Raw genomic sequence first — 21,286 nt, forward strand, 5'->3', positions numbered from 1 at the left:
ACGTATAATGCACGTACATGTCTTCATGAAACACTGTTAGGCATATTTTTCTAGTTTATGTTCCATATGAACTTTGTCACACGAAAATCTTCTTGACTGAATTATATTCTTAAAACTAAAACACTTAAGCATATACTTCAGTCGAGATGAAATTTTACATCGAAAAAGAGTAAATTACATCGATATCCGACAAATTAATCCAATTCGCACGAAGAGTTGTTTCACATCTATTTACTAAAATTTACAACAAAAAAGAGTAACAATTACATCGATATTCGCAGAGTTAATTCAACTCTTCCATAGAATTGTTTTAACTTTTTAGGTTTTTTCTTAGTGGAGCAAAGCATAACTTTAGAATATCGTAGGAAAAATTTCATTTTTGGTCACCGGTGACCCAGTCGTCCTTAAAGGGTTAAATGTCGACAGTTGGCTAAAAGTTGGTGATGTCAGAACCACCTCCTTACGCCATTTTGAAATACCCCCAAATTTTGTTTTTTCAATAACTCAGCCTCTATGGTATCGATCGGGCTTAAATTTTAGTATGTTATAGCTTGATTTAAGACATTTTGATCAGTACTAAACTCAAGGTATCCCGCCCCCCCTGACCCGTGCTAGAAGGGGTCAAAAATCGAATTTTCAAATGGCCATATCTCTGGTTCTAATTATAGGAATTTGAAAGCTTTTGGTGTTTTAGAAAGCTCACGTGGAGTACTACAACTCTACTGTAACCCCAACTTCATCCGATTACTTCGAAAGCCCGATAAATCGAAAGATTGATTTTCGAAAATTCAATTTCGAATATTTCGAAAATTAGACGATACTTTATCCTTAAATTTTAGTGTATTCTAGCTGATATCGAGACCTTTCCAACGGTGGGTCGCAGGTCGCAGCCCCCCTCGATGTTCCCAGACCTGAGCTATACTAAAATGTCTGGACCGTACTGCATTTTCGGTGTTTAACCCTCTAACAGGTAAGACCGTCTCAAGACGGTCTTCACAAAAATCACACTGCGATTACAAAGTTTTTATTTATTTAAAAATGCTATAGTGTCCTCGGTAATAGTCTTACTAACATCTTTTGAAAGTTTGAGCTCATTTTAAATTCGTTTAGTTGCTATCCCCAGTTTTGTGTGACATGTTAGAGAAAAAGCAACAAAAAATATTTGTGCAAAAAAATTCATTTTCAATTTCAAGAGAAATATCGAATATATTGATTTTTTACTGAATGATATGTCATTCTACTTTGTATATTTCATTTAAAAATTTGAAAAAAACTAAAAATGTGAATTTGAGAAGCAAAAAGAGTTCCAACAAAAATTTATATTTTCTGACCTAGCGCCTAAACTAAAAGAGATAATGAAGAATGGATGGTTTTTTCGACCGTATTGGATCATAATTATCCTAGAAAACATTGTTTTAGAACTTTTTTCGCATATTAAAGAAAACACCGTTAGAGGGTTAAAGTGTGTACATTAAAGCGTATATATTTAAAAAATTATTTCACAAATTAGCTCTCTATGGTAGGCAAAAGTGCATAGTCTCGAAGTGCATAATCCCTGGAGTTATTGTAAATGCTTTGCTAAAGCAATCTCCGAATTACTCGCGATGCAATCCGCTTGATCACAGCTGGAGTTTCACAAAGAGAAAATACACAATTTTTTTCGAATTTCTAAGTGTCTCAAATATCAATATATGGTCTCAGTTTCCACTTTGTTGTTGGAAAAACAAAGTAACGACGTTCATAATATTTCAACGACATTTTGTGCAAACAGAGTGTAATTTTTCTTTTAGCGAAGACACTTCTTGAGAATCACTCTTTGGTTGTGAGCGTACCTTAATCGCTCTGCTCTCACCCACATTTTAATTCTACAATAAATTAAATAATTACAATTAATTGTAATTAATTAATTAATTTAATTAATTGTAATTAATTAAATTTATTAATAATTCTACAATTGCATTATACTAAAAGATAAATTAATCTCCTTAATCCCATTTTCATCTAAAGTTTGATTTTTTAATAGTGTTTATAAAAATATTGTTATAACTCGAAAAAATAACACATTTTCGAATTTTCACAACAGGCGAACTGGAGACAAAAACAAAGACTTTGTTGATTTAACTGGCAGAGAACCTCGAAAATATCATTTAGAGACGAATTTTTGGCATTTTAAATCTCATGTCTTTTAACATTTTCTAGCCAGAGTAAAAATTTTGATAATATAATTTCTGCAGCAAAAATAAAAACACTAGAAAAAGTTCGAAAATAAACATCTGATTCGTGTTAAATGGATTTAAATATTTTAAAACCTTCACTAATGCATAAATTTAGGAAAATATTTAAAAGTAAAATTTCGGTATTACATTTTACCCCACATTCCCCTACAATTTTTTTCACGTGTTATAATTTAAAATTTAATGTATTTTAGGAAAAAATCAAAATATTTAAAAATAAAAAAATATGGTAATTGAATAAAGAACTCACCGTTGTCACGAGATCCAGACAGACAAATTGAAGAGTATCAATGTTGTCCACAAAGAAAGGTTCCACCCCAATAGCCGATGCATGGATGACAATGGTATCTTCGAACTGGAACCTTGAGAAAATTGTCACCAGCACCTTTGTGAGATCGACAATCTTGGAATAGATCGCCCCAACTCCCCTAACTTGTCCATAACCCGTTTTTTTCTTCTTGCTATCGCCCTTCTTCTTCGTCTCGACGGAGTAGACAGGATCGTATGATGGGAAGATGGTTTCACGGAGTTGGAATTGCACAAATTTTATGATAAAATCGAGGTTATCCTCCTGCAAGAACTTCACATTCAGACAACTGTAGATGTTACAAACGAGCAGTGATGCTTCCAATGCATTGATAATTTTTTCAGTGTAGGTCCTCGAGACAATTTCTTCCTGCATATCTGGTCCGGCTGTCATATTTTTAGCCACAGCAACACTCCTCATTGCATACGAAATCAAGAGGGACAATTTATTCTGGGGCACCATCTCAAATGAGCCCTTGGCTTTCAATTTTGCCGCTTCTGCACTGATACTGTTCAATAGCGACGTCGAAATGCATTCGAAGTTATCATCACAGTCATCTGAAAATTTTAAAAGTTGCCAGTATATCTACAACTGCTCAAAATTAAGAAAACATTTCGCGGTATGCCTTGATGCGGAACTAATTGAAAGCCTTTCTCACTTTTCCGGAATTCAAAAAATATTTAGAGTAAGTGTGCCAAATTTCGGTATAGTTGCAGGCAAGCGCTAAAGTCTTAATTTTGAAATGTAATATTTTCAATACAAATTGATTTTTTTGTTACTTTTTTATAAGAGTTTTTTCTTGGAACCTTGTAGACAGTTTATCGTCTTTATTTTCTCTAAATTCGTTCTTAATACATTTTAAAATAAATAAAAAAAACATAGACATAGCATTGGTAGCATATTTCGGCCATCTTCATTCTCATAGTTTCTTGCCCTTCAAGAATTCTTCGAATGTCTTTTTCAGATCATCTTGTTCGTCGAAGCGACATTTTTTATTTTTTTGCATTGTATAATCTCTAAAGTATGCAAAAACTAAAAATTAATGGATATTTGAGGAACAAAAAATATGGTCGAAATTAGAAGCTGGCCGGAATTGAGCACACTTACACTAAATGCATTCGAAACATGTCCCAATCAATTAAAAAATATGCTCTTGGCAAATTTTTTATAATCGAATTTTTGAACTCAGTTGGTTCAAAGTTTCGAACATTCTTAGCTCTTCACTGCTCGGAGCTCCACAGAGAAAGAACAGTATATAGGGGAACTGTACCAAATTTCGGCCAGCTTGCAATTTCGATCATTTCTATTGTTCCTCAAATCTCTATGAATCTTTAAAGAAAAAACTAAGAAATGTCGCTTCGACGAACGAGATCATGCGACAAATACTTTGGAAGAATTCCGGAAGGGCAAGAAACTATAAGAATCAAGCTGGCCGAAATATTATCCCTAAGGATTCGCATTGTGGTAGAATTTTGGAAATCTAATATTTTTCCGTTTTTTGACGTCACACTGCTTTTTCTACCGTCTGTCTGAATTCCGCTGGCTCTAGAGGCCCAACGGTGAGAGATAGAAACTTCAGGTCTTCGCCCCCCCCCCCCATAATTTTATCCTGAGAGCATTAACTTCATTTTCCCCTCACCATATTCACCCACCCCGCCATATACGAAAATACCGTTGAATCATTTCTAAAAGCAGTTTCTCAAGGTTAAAGGGGTTAAAAGGCTCCAGATAGCACATTTCTCAATCGAATGGTAAAATATTTGAACTCGTTGGACAGGTCTTGAAATTTCGGATAAAACTGAACAGGTTCTAATCAGTTTTGAACCGGTTCATAACTGATAACTCATTTTTATTTAAAATTCAGTGAAATTACTGTTGAGGTGTACTTTGAGAAATGTTTTGAATGATTTATATCGCATTGTAAACCGCAAACCGACGTAAACGAGATGGGGATTCCGGAAATCGTTGGGAACATACAATTCACTCAGGGAAAATTCATCAACTTTTTCCAGAGCTTTCGGCTTGGTCTCCAAGCCTTCATCAATGTCTTGCAATTGTTCTGTGAGATTCGTTCATTAATTGGGTCAAAATGTTCGCAGGGCATGTAGAGGGAATATGGGCATTTTTTTTTTTTACAATTTTTCAGGTTTTTTGTAACGCCGTTTGTCGTTAACAGTGTTACAAAAAACCTAGAAAATTGTAAAAAAAAGCCCATATTCACAAATTATTGAAATAATTATTAATAGTATTGAAAATAAAAAATGACCAGTGATAAGCCAGATAAGCTTATGGTAGCTGAGATTCTTTACAGGTGACATCGAAATGTGTGCAACTCGGAATGCGTGAAAATTCAATTGTGAGTTGAACTTTGGGAGTAAATTTTCTTCATTTTATTATTATTTTATTATATTTTCATGCAATTTTATTCATTTCGACTGACAAAAACAGATTACTCGACGGAATTCTTTCCCCCAAATTTCAACTTAAAATAGATTTTTTACTGACTCAAGAGAACTCATTTCTTGAACGATTGGGGCAAGTTTGGCTTCAATAAAAAGGTTTTGGGATTTCGGACAAGATATAATCAAGTATCGATTCTTTATAAATCGGTAATGAACTAATTTTTCTGAGAATAAATTCTAAAATATACTTTTCCTTAAAAAAAATTAAAAATCAAAATTTTTGAAAATATTTTTTTTAATTGAAATTCTAATTTTTCTAATTTTCAAAATATATTTAATTAAAAAGTTTATGCTTTTCGAAATTCTAAAAATTTTATAACAAAGAATAAGAGCATTGTAGGGTGATCTAATGATAGTTTTTTTTTAAATTAAATATTACTAATATTTCAAAATTTTTCATTTGGATTTAAGCTTATCAAAATCGAATTTTAAAAATATTTCAAGTTGAATTTCGTTCTTTTAAAAAAAATAATTAATTTTTTGTTAAGGTAAATTTTTTTTCTGAAACTTACCAAAACTTAAATTCGCTTCAGTCTCATCAAGTTGATCGAAAATTTTCTCCATTGTGGTGTTGAAGTGATTGTATGTATTCGAGTTTAGAAGTTCATGGTCATCCAACTTCTTTAGGACAGGCATCAGAACCCTTTCAATTCGCCTCAATTTTGGCTTTGTAACTGCAAGGCAAAGAATATTAAATTATTAAGTCAAAAAACAAGAAAATTTCGAAATTGAAAACTCACTCAATTCTTCATCGGGTTTTTCGCTGTTTTGCGGAACTTTTCGTTTGCGTTCTGTTGCCTTCATCCTGGTAAATAGAGAGTCGTCATCGGTACTACCACCTAATGTCTTTTCCAGATCCTGCAGAAGATTTGAAAAAAACATAAATAAAATAAATCGTCCCTTTAGCATCAACTTAAGAGTCCTTAGAAGAAAAAGCTCAATATTCTCACCTCCTTTGTCAATCGATTGAGACACACTTTGGCCAATCGTCCTCCGAGTGCTTTTGCTGTCTCATCATCCAGCTCCTCCTCAACATTCTCAACCTTGTCATTGTCCGTACAATTCAGCCTGGTATTGTCCTCTGCCTTCTCACTCGGCGTCAGACAATTGCTCGTTAGCTGATCGGGAGATTTCTCTTGTGACTGGTGATTTGTGCTATTCTTAACAATCGGATAGCGTAAATCCGTATTGACACTGGATGATTCGGCCACAGTCAATGCATCAACAGCTTGTGCCGGAGATTGACCTACAAATTTAATAGAAACCACAGCTCACATTGAATTCATCACCATCAAACATTCCACTGTGGATTAACCATGTGGTTCTTTCTTTTTTTTTTAGAGAAAGCTTTTATCTCTCTGAATTGCATTATATTGAAGAATGAAAAATAATTCTATTAAATGTAATTCCCTGAAAATAAGAAATGTTCGAAACCAGAGTCTGTGCGAAGCCTTAACCCTTGAAGGACGACTGGGTCACCCGTGACCCCCGTGACCCATAGAGAAAATAATTTTTCCTGACTACCTGAAGTTATTTCTTTCTAATGTTTGTACCTAATCACGAAGTAGAAAGATGTGGGAATCTAGGATATTTTTTGAAAATCTCCAGCTATTTGCTATATAAAAAATATTTGAGCTCAAAAATAACGAATTTTCAAATTTTCACAGTGGTGCTTGAATTTTAATATTTTTAATATTTCTAATTTTTTTTAAGCAAAAACCTCTTGGGACTAGAAATTGTAATAACTATACATAATATTTCTCAACAAAGTAAACATTATAGTTCATTGGTATTTTCAAAAAAAAGCTTCATAATTTTCATGGGTCATATATGACCCAATCGTCCCTAAAGGTAAAAAACACCAAATTTGGCTCTAGTGGATTTTCGAAGATTTGATGTTAGACTGTTTCATGTTTTTGTGTATGTGTGCGCAAAATAGTTAATTATTCGTGTAATATTGTGTGATATATCAATTAGCTGAGATTTCCCAGTGAAATACTGACTGAAGAAGGTAATATTTTGATAATTTATAAAATACTTCTGCGTATATGTTGTAAATTCATAACTTTTTACTCTTGTAGATGTAAAAAAAAATTCATGATCAATGAACCCGAAATCATCCACATATTATGCCCGGAAGATAGCGATGATGCTGACAATCTTGTCCTGGACGAAAGCGACATAATATATTTGGAACAAGACGTGGATGAAGTGGATTTTGAAATCTTCATCGAAAACACATCAACTCCGGAAGCACTCCCAGATCCACAGCAATGTGCAACTGTACGTCTAAAATTCCCAGAGACAAATAACATTGCACCTACCCATTACCATCAAACATGTTTCGAAGAAAACTGAGGTGCACATGGTGCTATCAGAAAAAAGGATTATAAGACCAATTGTATTTGTGAAGCATGCGACATTTATCTCTGTGTTACCAGTACTCGCAATTGTTTCGATGAATATCATAAAAATTAAAAATGAAGTAAACAATAATGCATTTTTTCATAAAAATTATTGTTTTTGTGTACAAGTCTTCATGAGTCTTTGAGACCAAAAATTGAATGAGATTTTTTTAAATTAATTTTTGATCGTTTTAATTTTTACTCGTACTCTTAATATTTTTTATTATTATTACAAATATATTCAAGTTATTTATCTTTGAAAAATAACAGAGCAAACAAGTAAACTAGTCGTCTGGAAAATTTTGTGCTTTTTTACCTTTAAGGACGATTGGGTCATATATGACCCATAGTTTTCCAGGACTCCTAGGGATGGGAAAATTTGTTTTTGACCGTAAATCTCTTATTTCGGCTAAAATATCGAGGGAAACTTGATTTCATTGAATTTCACTCAGCGGAAAGCTTCTCGTCCTTAAAGGGTTAAGTGAAGTTCAAAACTTGACCAGAGCTGGATTTTCCAGAGCGGTACCCAGCTTGCTCTCCGATCAGCTTGTCCTTTACGGCAGGTACAGTCCTTCTAAATAGCATACTTTCAAACATTTCAAAGAGATGGCACAAAAAAGAAATAGGGCGGTAGCTCCTCGAATCATTGACATATTTTCCGGGCTTCGGAATTGCCACCACATAAGCTTCTCGCCACTCATTCGGTATTTTGCGATGATACAATCAATGATTAAAGAATATAAGGATCCAGTCAACAGTGACAGGTCCAAAATTCTTTATCTGTTCAGCGTACAGGCCCTCAATGCCTGCCGCCTTTCTGTTTTTCATCGCTTTAATAGCCGAAGTGAGCTCGTCCACACAAAAAGGTGCGGACAGGCGATCGACCTCTGAGACGACATTCCGAATTATTTTTGGCTTAGCAGCGGTCATATCAACTTTGCCATTCAAGAGCAATTGATGAGCGATTTGATTCGCAGTGACTTGTGGAAGAGTCTTGTTGATGGTGGGGTCGTTTTCGAGGTGCCGTATCAACCTCCAAGCCTGATGGCCACTGTGATTGAGGTTGAGACCCTCAGCAGTCGACACCCAGCGTTCTCGACGGTTTCTCGCAACAGCATCGGCTAGTGCACTACCAAGCTCTATCGAAGCATCACTAAAAGGATCCTCTTCAAAAACCCAGTAGTACTTCGACATCAAATCAGATGTTTCATGTAGCTAGTGCGACAGCCCCTAGAAATACACAACCTCGACATATTTTTAACTGCTTCCACAAATCGCTCATAATTCTCCGGTTTTGGATCGATGTCTCTCACAGCCAAGTCAACATTCGACGAGAATCTCTGCCAAACTGCTTTGCAGAAGTTGAACCTTCGTCGAAAAGGAACAACTTTGGACTTAGCGGCAGCCCTAACTTGGCACAAGATGGGTCTTTGTCTTCCACAAAGACAAGATCAGGATTGTAACCCTGACGCCATCTTGCGCTGTAAAATGATGCTCATAATTTAGCATCGTGAATTAACGATAAGCCCTTGCTCTCGAACCACTCCTCCAGAACTTCCCCCACCGCGCTTGTTGTACCGTAGCCCCAGAGAATATTCTGAAAGTTAAAGTTACCGAGAACAAAGCGGACAGGAGATATCGCGAAGTTACTCGGCTCCAAGAACTGAAAGTTCTCTTCCGGAGGCTTGTAAACGCATGTTACCGAGAAGTTTTCAAAGTCTACGGTCAAAATCTCTATGTTGTTGGAGCCAGTGAGTGCAACTGATTTCACGTCAATGTCCGATTTTACAAAAATGGCGCTACCATACTTCTCATGGGTCCTCTCAATAACCAACTTCGTGCTATTAATCCTTGATCGACGTTGCACAAGGCCCTTTTGGTCCTCCTGAACACAAAGGCCATCACATTTATATTTTACACAAACATCACAAATAAGATCTTCTTTGCTCGTCGACAGGCGCTCAATATTTAATGAGATACTAAGGGCCGGTCCTGAAAAGGACCTTTTTGTGTTGAGTGTAATCATTACCGCAAGAAATAATAAAAATAAATTAATTAATTTCAGTAATATTCAAAAATTAACTCACCCCTTGCATCAAAGTTCTTATTCTGTTGCTGCTGGGCTAGGTACTCATTATTTCTGGGCGCCAATTTTTGCGTAAGAGGCTCCGGATTGAGTTGTCTGATGACCCCACCAGTTTCACTCTGTTGCTGTACCTGAGCTTGAGGTTGCTGCTGTTGAACCTGTTGCTGTTGAGGTTGCTGTTGTTGCTGCTGCTGTGGCTGCTGTTGCGCTTGCTGTTGTGGTTGAGACTGCGGCTGTTGAATTACTTGAACCGTTTGCTGTTGAATTACCGGTTGCTGTGGTTGCTGGAAAATTGCAGATGTATTCTCCACAATGGCATTGTACGTGGGAAAAGTCTGAGATTGCAGTCCCTGACTCTGTTGATGTATTTGTGTTTTCAGAGCCACATTGGTTTGCCGCTGTGGTTGCGTTACAACAACTGACGTATGTTGTGCTGGTTGTTGATGCTGACTGTGCTGAGTGCCAGCATATTGGCCATCGTAAGGCGATTGCTGTGGTGTCATCACCAACTGCACCGGTTGCGTTTGTGGTGATGCATGAGACTGCTGCACATGCTGCACCGAATGCGTTGATTGCATTGCGTGCGTGGTTTGCGTCACATGCTGAGCCTGCTGCAGCACAGACGCATCGTAGTTCATGGTGCTCTGTATAATATTTGGCTGTTGATAAACTGGGGCTGCCTGTGTTTGCTGTTGCTCCAGAAACATCCCCTGGTGCTGCTGTTGTTGCTGCTGCTGTTGTTGTTGCTGCTGCTGGGATTCTGCTTGGACTGCCGGTACAAAGGGTTGAGTAGGTGCCGACTGTGTAGCCCAATTGAGCACAGAACTGGAACCAGCAGCTGATCCTGTCAATTGTACCGATTGTTGGGAATTGAATGGTGAATTAATGGCAGTGACTTGGGATTGTGGTGTGAAATGTTGCTGCTGCTGATGCACATAATTGTATGGATGCTGTATTATCTGTTGCTGTGACTGTGCTTGACTCATGTGATTTTGTGGCATGTTTGTCTGTAACTGTAGCTGATGGTGATGCATTTGCTGTTGCGGCACAATTTGCTGCTGTACACCACGTCCTCCTAGATGCACTTGTTGCTGTTGGAGGTGTTGTTGGGATTGTTGTTGAACTAAGCAAGAAGCAACAATGATGGGTGACAATTTGTGAGCACACAACACAGAAATGCATGGAAAACAAAATGTGGGCGCATTTGCAAATTTTGTGATCAAGCAATTAAAACACCTTTTCCATCATTACAGTAGAATCATATTAACTGTCAAATCCTTACCCATCACCATACAAAAGCTTCTTCTTTATTTTTTACATTTATGAATTATTTCGAAATTATTATGCCCAGCGCACAATAACTTTTGTTTGTAAACATATTTTCAAAATTTTCTATGAGAGGGAGCGAGATGACTAAGATCTAGATCTCACTCACTCTTATTGTAATGTCAAAGACATGTTTACTAAACAAAAGTTATTGTGCGTTGGGCATTAAACTTGATTATTACATATTTTGTGATGTTTGATGAAATGTAATAGATTATTACATAAAAGAAGTAAGACAAAAACACAATAAATGTTAAGCAAAGGTTGGTGGCTTGGATAAACCTGATAAACGATGCGGCTTTAAACTTGTATGATTTTAATTAATCCTTTTGGATGAGATTGTGATAAAAATGTTCTAAAGAATCTCATATTCACGAAAAATTAACATTCCTGATTCTGTCGTCAAAATTGAGTCCAGCTCGTCGTAGTGCCTTACATGCGGATAGCATTCCCCCTGCTGTTCGTAAGCTTTTCTTTAAGTTTAGCACTTAAAAAGATGATCAACCATCTTTAAGTTTTCCCCAGTAATCATCGTGTTTCAAAACCGTCAAATAGTCGCGATCGGTACCAATAAAAGGAAAAGTCGATTGTTCAAAAGCACATGAGATCAGTAGGGGAATTTTGTAATTTTTATGGCATTGTCACACGTGAGTTAGAAATCTGCCAATGTCAATCGAGCTTTTTCCTCATATATGAGTTCGAAATTGTAATTCAATCATGTGGTAAAGAAATTTCTTTACTTAATGATAAATATTATGCAAATTCAGTCCGCCTTGATTGATTTGCATTAAGAAATTCATTGTCATTTGATTTGGAAGAAATCTCTAATATATGACTTCTGACAATGTCAGATGGCAATGTCACGGTTATAGAATTCCCTTGTTTTGCACTTTTATACTCTACGGCATTTAGAGGATGGGTATCCTCTTCATCATGTGTCGAATATTACATGGAAAATCAGAAACAAGTGGGAATTGTTACACTACACTTGGACTTGAATCAGAACTTTTGTCATAATACACCGAGAAAAATTTGGATGGTATTTTCTACAAATCGTGTCTTTAAATTCTACTATCTCAAAAGATAGTAGAAAATACCATCCTCCATAGAAACTTTCCTTTAGAATCTACCATCTTGACATTTTAAAATTTACTATCCTATGGATAGTAAATTCTAACAGCCGGATGGTAAAATTTACTATCCTCATTTAGATTTTACCTTGACCTCTCTTAGATTCTAATATCCGGGAAGTAAATTTTACTGGCCGCATATTAGATGTTAAAATTTAACTGGAAGACAGTAAATTTTAACGGAGGATAGTAATTTGGATTGAAATTACCATCCAAGCCAGTAAAATTTGCCATCCTGCTGTTAGAATGTCATTTTGGAATATCGTGTGTGCCGATGCAACGGTTCCCGATATGCTTTGAATACATTATAGGAGTTCGTGGCGCAGCTGGAAGATGCTGGACTGTCATCACAAAGGTCGCGTGTTCAAATCTCGGCGCAGTCGTCAATTTTCACGCACCAAAATGGCTTGAAATACAGAGAATATCATCCAAGAAGGGCCCCAAGCCCTCAAACAATGGCCAAAAATCAATGAAAATAAGGAAAAATAAATTTTTCCGACATTTTTCATTCTAATATCCGGCTAGTAAAATTTACTATCCTGCCAGTAAAATTTACCATCCGGCTAGTAAAATCTAACATCCGGGGATATTAGAATTTACCATCCGGTTATTAGAATTTACTATCCATGCAATAGATTCTACAATTTTTGACAGTCCAATTTAATATCGCGTTTGCTGGGTGACTTTTTTACTATCCGGCCATTAGAATTTTGTATGGAGGATGGTAAATTTTACCATCCACATTTTTCTCGGTGTATTCACCATTTGACTGACACGAAAAGTGTCACCTAGGGCAGAAGTTGTGATCTAAGCCCAAGTGCAATGTAGTGATTCCCACTTGTACGTGATTTTCCCTGCAATATTCGAAACGTCACGACGTGGAGAATAAAATTATGAAGATCAAAAGAGGTTTCGTGTTTTCGTCCATCCCCTGTTACATTCCATCGGACCGAAAACATTCTGATTCTGATACATAAGAACATTCAGGTAAAAAAAACCAATCGAGAGAAAGGTTTCCTTTTTTCATTTGTACTGCTCGAACTCAAATAGAAAGCAGTTATATAATCGACTTTTTTTCAACTTGTCACTGTCCTGGGGCATAAACGGGGAGCTTAAAAAAAAACAATATCTAAAGACCCCCAATATCTTTTTCCCCCCACCCCCTCAAACACTATCAAAATCACGTTTCTGGTTTAGTTCGAAAACGGTTCCAATGATTTCTTTTATTTTTGAATACATTTCGGAGGCAATCCAAATGAATGTATGATCTAAAAAAAAATAACATATTGAATTTTTTAAGGAAAAAGTTTAATTACTTTGGAGAGCCTACTTTTCAATCGCGGTTTGGTTAAATTTGGATTTTTTAGAAAAGTCTTAAAATCGGTCATAGTCGGTTTCCAATTGACAAAACAATGTTTTCAACACAATGTTTTCCAACATTGTTTGTGTTGAATCCTTTTGACAAATTTTTAACAAAGGTTTAGTTATCCGCCGATCTATCTTAAGTGTCAAATTTGATTTCATAAATTTATTTCAGAGTAAAGTGAAGTCCCCCATATGCATATAAACTGGAAAATATTGGATTTTCCCATAGCCAAATTGCAATGGAAGAATCACATATACCATAAATTTATACAATCTTACCTCTAGCTCTATCTTTTCATATAATAACTGTTATCTTAAACATTATATTAGAAATTGTGTGAATGTAATATAAAAAAGCTTTAAAATTGCGCAAATACCCTAGAATTCTAAAAAAATACGAAATTATTAAAATAACATTGAGGTGTTGATGGTGACAGTAAGATTTGACGGTTAGTTTGATTCACTATATTACCACTTTATTATACAAAGATCAAGGGGCATAACTTGAAAGAAAATTAGTGGCATAATATTAAAATCATTATACTTTCTCGTAGAAATTTTCTCAAAAGAGTTGTGCCCCTAAAACTTGTAAATAAGCAATATTATTTCCAATTATTTACAAAGGAACATTTTTTTGGACATTTTTACAGGGTTTATATGATACTACTGACAATATGTAGAACTGGTGAAATAAAATGTGTATATAGTTCAAATATAAATTGATACATTGAATAGACAATTTTTTTTAAAATGTTTTTTGCTATATAATTTTAATTACTCTTAAAGAATTTTATTAATTAAGGATCTATATCGTGTTGAATCCTCCGATTAACAAACTTTTCTTACAGAGTAATTTAAAATATACTTTTTCGAATTTTAAATAAAAGGACCTTAATTTGACAATATACATCCTAAGAAATTGTCATTACAAAAAATACAATGATCAGGGAATAGATACAAGATTATTTATCAAAAAGAAAAAAAAATAAATAAAAAAACAAGATAATTCTTCATTATTTTAAAGATTTCTTTTCTTCAAATTATAAATTTACCGCATACTCCGAATAATAACATATTTTTCGAAATTGAATGGGTTAATGTTGCCCCAGTTACCCTTAAACCAAAAGATGGGATGGTGTGATAGATAAGATTGGATGTTAGATGCCCTATACGTGCGATACATTATTCAGATTAGTTTGTAACTTCGTCTTGTTAAAGTTTTCAAGTTGCCAATTTAGACATTACTCACGAGGAACATTAAAATGCATACGTTATGAGTTATTTGATGAGGAGGCATGCATATTATCAAAAGTAATTATAAAGCAACATTCAAAAACAACAAATAAATCACAAAAGAGATAACATTAAAACTTAAAATTGATCTTGAAAATAGTAAACATTTTCAGGTCTTTGCAATTAACCTACATTTTTATGACTTTTTGCAGATATGCAATTATTTTTCTTTTTTTTTTAATGAGATGCATTGCAATATTCTAAATAAGTTTTAAATATTTTTTTTACAAGTCTAATATGCTCATCGTTTTCTACGCCAAATTAAAGGATTTTTAGGAAAATCATCTGAGTTTACGTGAGAATAATAAATAATCATATTAATAAGCAATTGTCGTATCTTATGCCGTATGTGCAATTAATTATTTAATATTTTAAAAATTATATTCTTCTAATTTTTAATTAAGGCACACTTTATTTCGAAAATAAAGTTTCTATATCCCTTAAGTCTAACGCCTCTGGCACACCTTTTATCTCGGTAGAATTTCATGAAATCAAAATTCGCGTTCCTTTCTTTCTCAAAAGATTTGCATAAGTCTTTTGTCACTTTTTCGCACTCAAAATTAGACTGAACTAAATTTAATTTAGTGTGACGTTAAAAGGAAAAAGAAGAGTTCGAAAGAGTATAGGATAATACAGTAGACTCTCGCTAATTCGGCTCTTTTAAGATCGGGCTACTTTTTAATTGAGGCAGCAGTTACATTTGAAAAAAGTTTGTTGTCATTTTTCAAGTTTGGGTATTCTTGTTAAATGAAGCAAATATGTTCGAATTTTTCATGGTTTCTTTTAGTTATGATGTTATTTTGCATTATTACGAGCTTTTATGGAATTGAAGTTAAATATCGGTATGTAAACTTGACATAAGTAGGGTAAATGTCGTAATTCAAAAGCATTTTTAGACGCTTTAACTTTGACAGAAGATTCAACACATTAAGTTCATATTTTTTTCTGAAAAGAATTACATAAATTTGCTCCTTGACTCTTCTAGAATGTTACTGTTTAGTGAAAATTCTTTAGATATAATTTGAAAACTCCTTAAATACAAGAAAAATACGCGAGCGTAAAATGCTTCTATTGGAAACATATTAATCCAAATGGAGACAAGGGAAAGTTTCTAATTGGAGACAAACAGTGTAAGTGAAACCACGACGAAAGGCTTCCAAAACCTTGTTGAGTTGCTCTTTAGTGCAGGATTTGTTCTTATTCCTGGTTTTTTCTCTTTTCCCATCTAAAACAATAAGAAAATCTCTCCAAAAAAAAAATCATATTTCCGGGGTTTTCTATTGAAGCATTTGCAGATACTTCAGAAAACCCTTTTTGTTCATGAAATAAGTAATTATTTCATTTGAAAACTTCACGTACCATTAACAACAAAGATTAGCACTTAATTTAACTAAAATTAGCCAGATATATGACATAAATGTTAAATAAAACGAATAAACAACAATCACTTCATTGCGTTTTTCACTGAAAAACATAGTCGATCGATGAAAAATTCGATGGTGAAAAGGTACACTTTTAATTTTTCTGACAAATTAAAAAAATAAATTTGTGAATATGAATAGATTTTCGCTTTCTTTGGAGCAAAATTAACTAAATAATGAAACTGTAGTATAGAAAATATATAAATATAGTAATTTAGTACTGTATTTATCATGAAAACAGTGGCGTTTCCATTTGGAATAGCGAAAAATTTCCATTTGGAGCAGGTTTTGAATTAGCTTAATTTACCCTATGTAGATGAACAAAGTCGTTGCATTTCAAACATTTTACCGCCCGAATTTCTCTCTAATTCGGGTGACATTTGGGTCCCAAATGTCCCAATTTGAGAGATTCTACTGTAAACTTTTAAGGAAAAAAGGGATGTGAATTTTGATTTCATGAAATTTTTCTGATTTAAAAGGTGTGCCGCAGCCATTAAAAAACTATACTCATAATGTTAATATATTGCTTCCCTTGGTTCCTGATAAAAGCGACGAACCGGACATTTTTTTCAAATTAGCTCTGGCACAACTTTTAGATCAGGAAAATTTCATGTAATCGAAATTGACATTCCATTTTTTCTCAAACGTTTTGCATATCACTATCTTACTCTTTCGGACTCTTCTTCTTCCTTTAAACATCATAACAAATGCAATTTAGCTAAGTCGAATTTGGAGTGCGAAAGAATGAGATAGTCCTACGCAAAACGTGTGAGAAAGGGATGTGAATTTTGATTACATGAAATTTTCCTGACCTAAAAGCTGTGCCAGAGCCAAGCGCTAATTTATTCAAAATTAAATTTAAATATTTGGGGTTGTTCCAAAATTTAAAAAAGGTACTTTAACTTGGATCAAATTATGAACATTATTATGAAAAAAACGGGGGTGGGATTAATTTTTTTCCTCATAACTTTAACACTTTTTAGGTCTAAAAATATATAAACATTTTTTAAAGTTAATTATACACCTTTTTAAGGTTAAAATTAACATGAAAAAGGGTAACTTTAACCCCTAACACACCTAAAAAGAGTAATATTTACACCGATTTCGGATAAATAAAGCAGAGTAAAATTAACATTTCCGGAATGTTATTTTAACTTTTTCGGATTTCTCTCAGTGATATTTCAAAAATTATGCCAATAAATAATTTTAAAAAATTATCTAAAGTTGTGAATACAAGAAAATGAAAAAGCATGCATTTCAAGGAATTAATACAATAAAATGTAGATGATATTTGCATGAGATGATTTTTAAAAACAAATTTAGCTGAACAATCCTTCCCAGAAGATTCTCATGATCACTAAAGCCTCTGAAAAAAATGACTGATTTCCTTCGGGATTCTCTGGGGAGTTTTGCAGAGCATTTTTCAGCTTTGAAGCTAAACTAGAACTTCAAGAATTCTCTTGCGTGGCACTCGCGGGAAATTGGCCTCTAAATGGGGCCACGAACAAAATTACTGGAGTTCTTTGTGTATGAAGAGAATGTGTCTGGATGAAATTCTGGTAAGAAAAATCAACTTACCATAGGATGATCTTCCCTCTTGAAAGACATTTGGCCTGTATTTGTAGATGGCCTGAAGGAGTTCTGGAACATTATTCTGTCCCGAACTCGATTCCTGAACATTGTATTCATCCAGAATTTCTCTGCAATTGCACAAAAGGGAAGTTATTAATGGTTCTATTTGGGAGTTTTGGGCTGATTTCCTTACATGTGATCCGCATTGGTTTGCTCAAGGGCTCGCACGAGCTGCTGGACCCTATTGGCATCCTGCATGGCCAGGAGATTTCTCGCTTCCTCGGCCACGCGCGGATGGAACAGAAGAGATTTGTCCAGGAGCGATGTGACAAGAGCCGGATCAGTTATTGGTAATTCACTGAGTACTGCAAGACAGAGAAAAGTAAAGCAGGTCAAATGCGGATTTTCTTTGTCTCCCAGATATACTCACAGTCAGATAAATCGGTCAATCCGGCCAGTGTTGTAATGGGAACACTGGGAATATCCTTGTCTCCCATTTTCCCGACCGAAAACCTGAAAAAATCCATAAAATAAAATTGTTTTTTGCATCATAAACAGCCTCCTTCGATTTCCGGACTATGAAAACTCACTCTCAGGAATCCGACAATCTTCAGATTAAATCACTATTTTCCACCGTTTGACGTCCGATTGCTTGCATTTTACATTGGTTCTTTGATTTTCAGTCGTGTAACTCGCTTTTTTGGAACGGAGGAAGCCATGAAAAGAGAAAAAAGAAATGGCAAAAATTGGGTTCATATACTTTGATGCTGACACGAACAATAAATCTCAGGTGAAATCTCTCAAATTTCTCATAATCCCGCCAAAGCCCACTATCCGGATGTACATTAAATCCTTCCTCAGTTACCCCAGAAGGCTAATTCATCCCCAAATCATCCTAAAAGTGGTAAAATTCCGTGATATTGAGGTTTTTTTGACAAATATTTTGTTGTGGCCAGAAAATGACATTTGACCGAGAAAATTGCAATTGGATTTTTTCACACAAATCACCCATTTAAACCAAAATCTCCACCACCATGATCAAGAACATAACAAAAACCACCCATTTTACCGCAAGAACACCAAAAAATTACCTGATTTTTCACCAAATTTACGAAAAATTCAATTTTTTACGAGCAACAACAAAAAACTTTAAGAAATGGCCGCCGTACACAAAATTGCCAGATGCCATCAAGCTTGACGGCCATTGACGGGTTTTTTCTCCTGGAGTACTAGATTTGAAAAACCATTAAAATGCATTTAAATAGGAAATTTGAAATCAAATCCTAGGAACCACACTTCAACCGATTTTCAATTGGGAGAAGATTGTTTTATCTTTTTCCTGTAAATTTATCACGAAAAGAGGATGAAAAAATTCCATCAAGGATTTGTGGTCTCAAAAAAAGTACAGAAATGGCTGGGAGTACGGAAGACTACAAGATTTACCGATACATTGGTTAGTAAAGTCTCTATTTACGTTAAAATTTGGCTTGAAGATTCTTTACTGGGAGTTTTTCATATAATAAATTTAATTTAGTAAAGTCTCGAATTGCATTAAAAAAAACTAAACATTTATACATTAATAGTTTAAGAATATTTTACAAAACCAAACTTAACAAAATCATTTAGAGAACAATAGGATAAGCCATGATTATGCACATGAGCTACATAATGTAGGGGACGGTGGGGCTGTATTGAGCTACGAGCCTACATTGATAATATAATTTTTTACATAATCTCCAAAAGAAGCTGGACTTTACAATTATTGTTTTTAGTTCCACAATTGTTTTGCAGATCTAAATTTCATTACGTTAAGGCGTCTACACATTGGGAGCAATTTTCGTCAAAAATTGCGTTTTTGACAGAAATTTGACGTTTCCCCCTACAACGCTGCAGGGAATTTCCTTCAAAAAAGCAATTTTTGACAAAAATTGCTCCCAATGTGTAGAGGCAATTAAAGGCTATAGTTTCCTTTAGTTTAGAAATATAAGTTACAGGGGGTCCCAGGATTATGCATATTTTCGGGCCCGAAAAAATTGGGCGAAACGGCTTTACATGCACACAGAAATTTTGCATACCCCCAGGAAATTTCTTTAGAAGTTAAAAAACCGCAATAAAATATGCAAAATGTTATTGACGCCAATTTTTTGGGCTATTTTCAGCGCCAACTGTTCATAAAACGATTCAACTGTTTAAAAGAAATTCATCAAGAAACAGTATACTATTTGGACAGAGTTCTTGAATAAATGGTTAGAATATTTAAAATTTAAAAGAAATTAAAGTTTTATTCTGAAAAACAGGCATAGGGTAAAGTGATATAAGTTGGATATAGTGTTACAAGTTTGACATGGCTTTTTTTTCTTGATAAATACAGTACAAAATTTGTTTTTAAGCACAAGGAATCAAATTATAAAACTGAGCATTAAAAATATACAAGAAAAATGAAGTACTAAATTTATCAAGAAAAAGGCCCTGTCCAACTTGTACGACTTTACCCTAGTGTTTCCAAATTTCCCGCGTCGCGACATAGTATACATTCAGGCGTATTTCAAGAATAATTTCACAAATTGACCTCCAATGGTAGGCAGAATTGCATAATTGTATGTGCATAATTCCGTCAGGTGCATAATCCCGAAGTGCATAATGCCGGAACTGAGTGTAATAGAAAGCTAAGTCGACTTAGCGTGGTATTGAATGGAGCCGTCGATATGCATAATCCGGGGACCTCCAGTAAATAATATCGTATATCAATATAGTCCCACAACTCAAAATAGACCCACCTCCCCCTACAATTGCTGATCATTGAGAGCTAATTTGCTTAGGGGGAAGTGGGGCTATATTGAACTGTGGGGTTACATTGATATTCGAGTTTTTCTCATATTTCTAAAGGAAACTTTGCCTTTACGTAATATAATTTAGATAGACAAAACAATTGTGAATCCAAATAAAACAATTATAAAGATCAGCTGCCTTTAGAAATATGCGAAAAAATTGTATATCAATTTAGCCCCACAGCTCAATATAACCCCACTTCCCCCTATGTGAAATACCCCTAAATTTATGCAATTTTTAGGGCGGTAAATTCGAAATGCATTTATTTCGAAATATTTATATTTATTTCGAACTACAATTTATGAGTTGACTTCAAACAGAGCACCTTATAAAAAAATAATAAGCCGAGAACTATTAATGAATAGTCAGCTTCGAGAATTAACCGAAAAAATGGACTGAAAAGGTTTTGTATGATACAGCATTTTTGCAAGTCTTTCGAAAGAAATCTTGTGCGTATGCAAAACCTCTGGATATATTATGACGCTATTTCAGTGAAAGATTAAAAGAAAAATCTTTTACCTGAACATTTTTTAAGGCACAGAACTGTTCTCAAGTCTTTCTGCATAATCGACTTTTCTTTTTATTGGTTGTTGTCACGACTGTTTCCCCCAGTCCACGTCGTGTTCCAAAACCATAGAACACGTTATGTAATTTGAAATTTGTAACAGGATAACAGGAACCAAAATAAAAGAAAGTCAATTATGCAGAAGCATTTGAGAACAGTCGTATTAAAAAAATGTTTAGAAAAAAGAATTAGCCTGTCCATTTTTGATTGGAATAGCATACCATAGGGGGAAGTGGGGCACCTTTGAAGGTAGGGCACCTTTGAAATTGGGATTTTTCACCTATTTTTAAA

The 21,286-nt window shown here is 34.6% G+C and overlaps 1 protein-coding gene across 3 annotated transcripts in view; it reads right to left on the minus strand.

Annotated features, from left to right (window-relative positions):
- Positions 1-18,801, minus strand: part of LOC129807631 (nipped-B protein) — a 42,818-nt gene extending 24,017 nt beyond the window's left edge. The window contains exons 1-10 of one of the 3 annotated variants that reach the window (XM_055857023.1): positions 18,693-18,801; positions 18,192-18,296; positions 18,032-18,114; positions 17,795-17,966; positions 17,608-17,729; positions 9,496-10,617; positions 5,954-6,249; positions 5,744-5,861; positions 5,516-5,677; positions 2,485-3,098 (exon numbers count right to left, since the gene is read on the minus strand). In XM_055857023.1, the coding sequence (XP_055712998.1) occupies positions 2,485-3,098; positions 5,516-5,677; positions 5,744-5,861; positions 5,954-6,249; positions 9,496-10,617; positions 17,608-17,729; positions 17,795-17,966; positions 18,032-18,098 (2,673 nt within the window). In that variant the 5' untranslated portion in view covers positions 18,099-18,114; positions 18,192-18,296; positions 18,693-18,801. The remainder of the gene's footprint in view (positions 1-2,484; positions 3,099-5,515; positions 5,678-5,743; positions 5,862-5,953; positions 6,250-9,495; positions 10,618-17,607; positions 17,730-17,794; positions 17,967-18,031; positions 18,115-18,191; positions 18,297-18,692) is intronic. The other 2 variants (XM_055857024.1, XM_055857025.1) reach the window with 2 other exon arrangements.
- Between the last annotated feature and the right edge of the window lie 2,485 nt (positions 18,802-21,286).

This window comes from Phlebotomus papatasi, chromosome 3 (assembly GCF_024763615.1).
Source record: "Phlebotomus papatasi isolate M1 chromosome 3, Ppap_2.1, whole genome shotgun sequence".
Lineage (NCBI taxonomy): Eukaryota > Metazoa > Arthropoda > Insecta > Diptera > Psychodidae > Phlebotomus > Phlebotomus papatasi.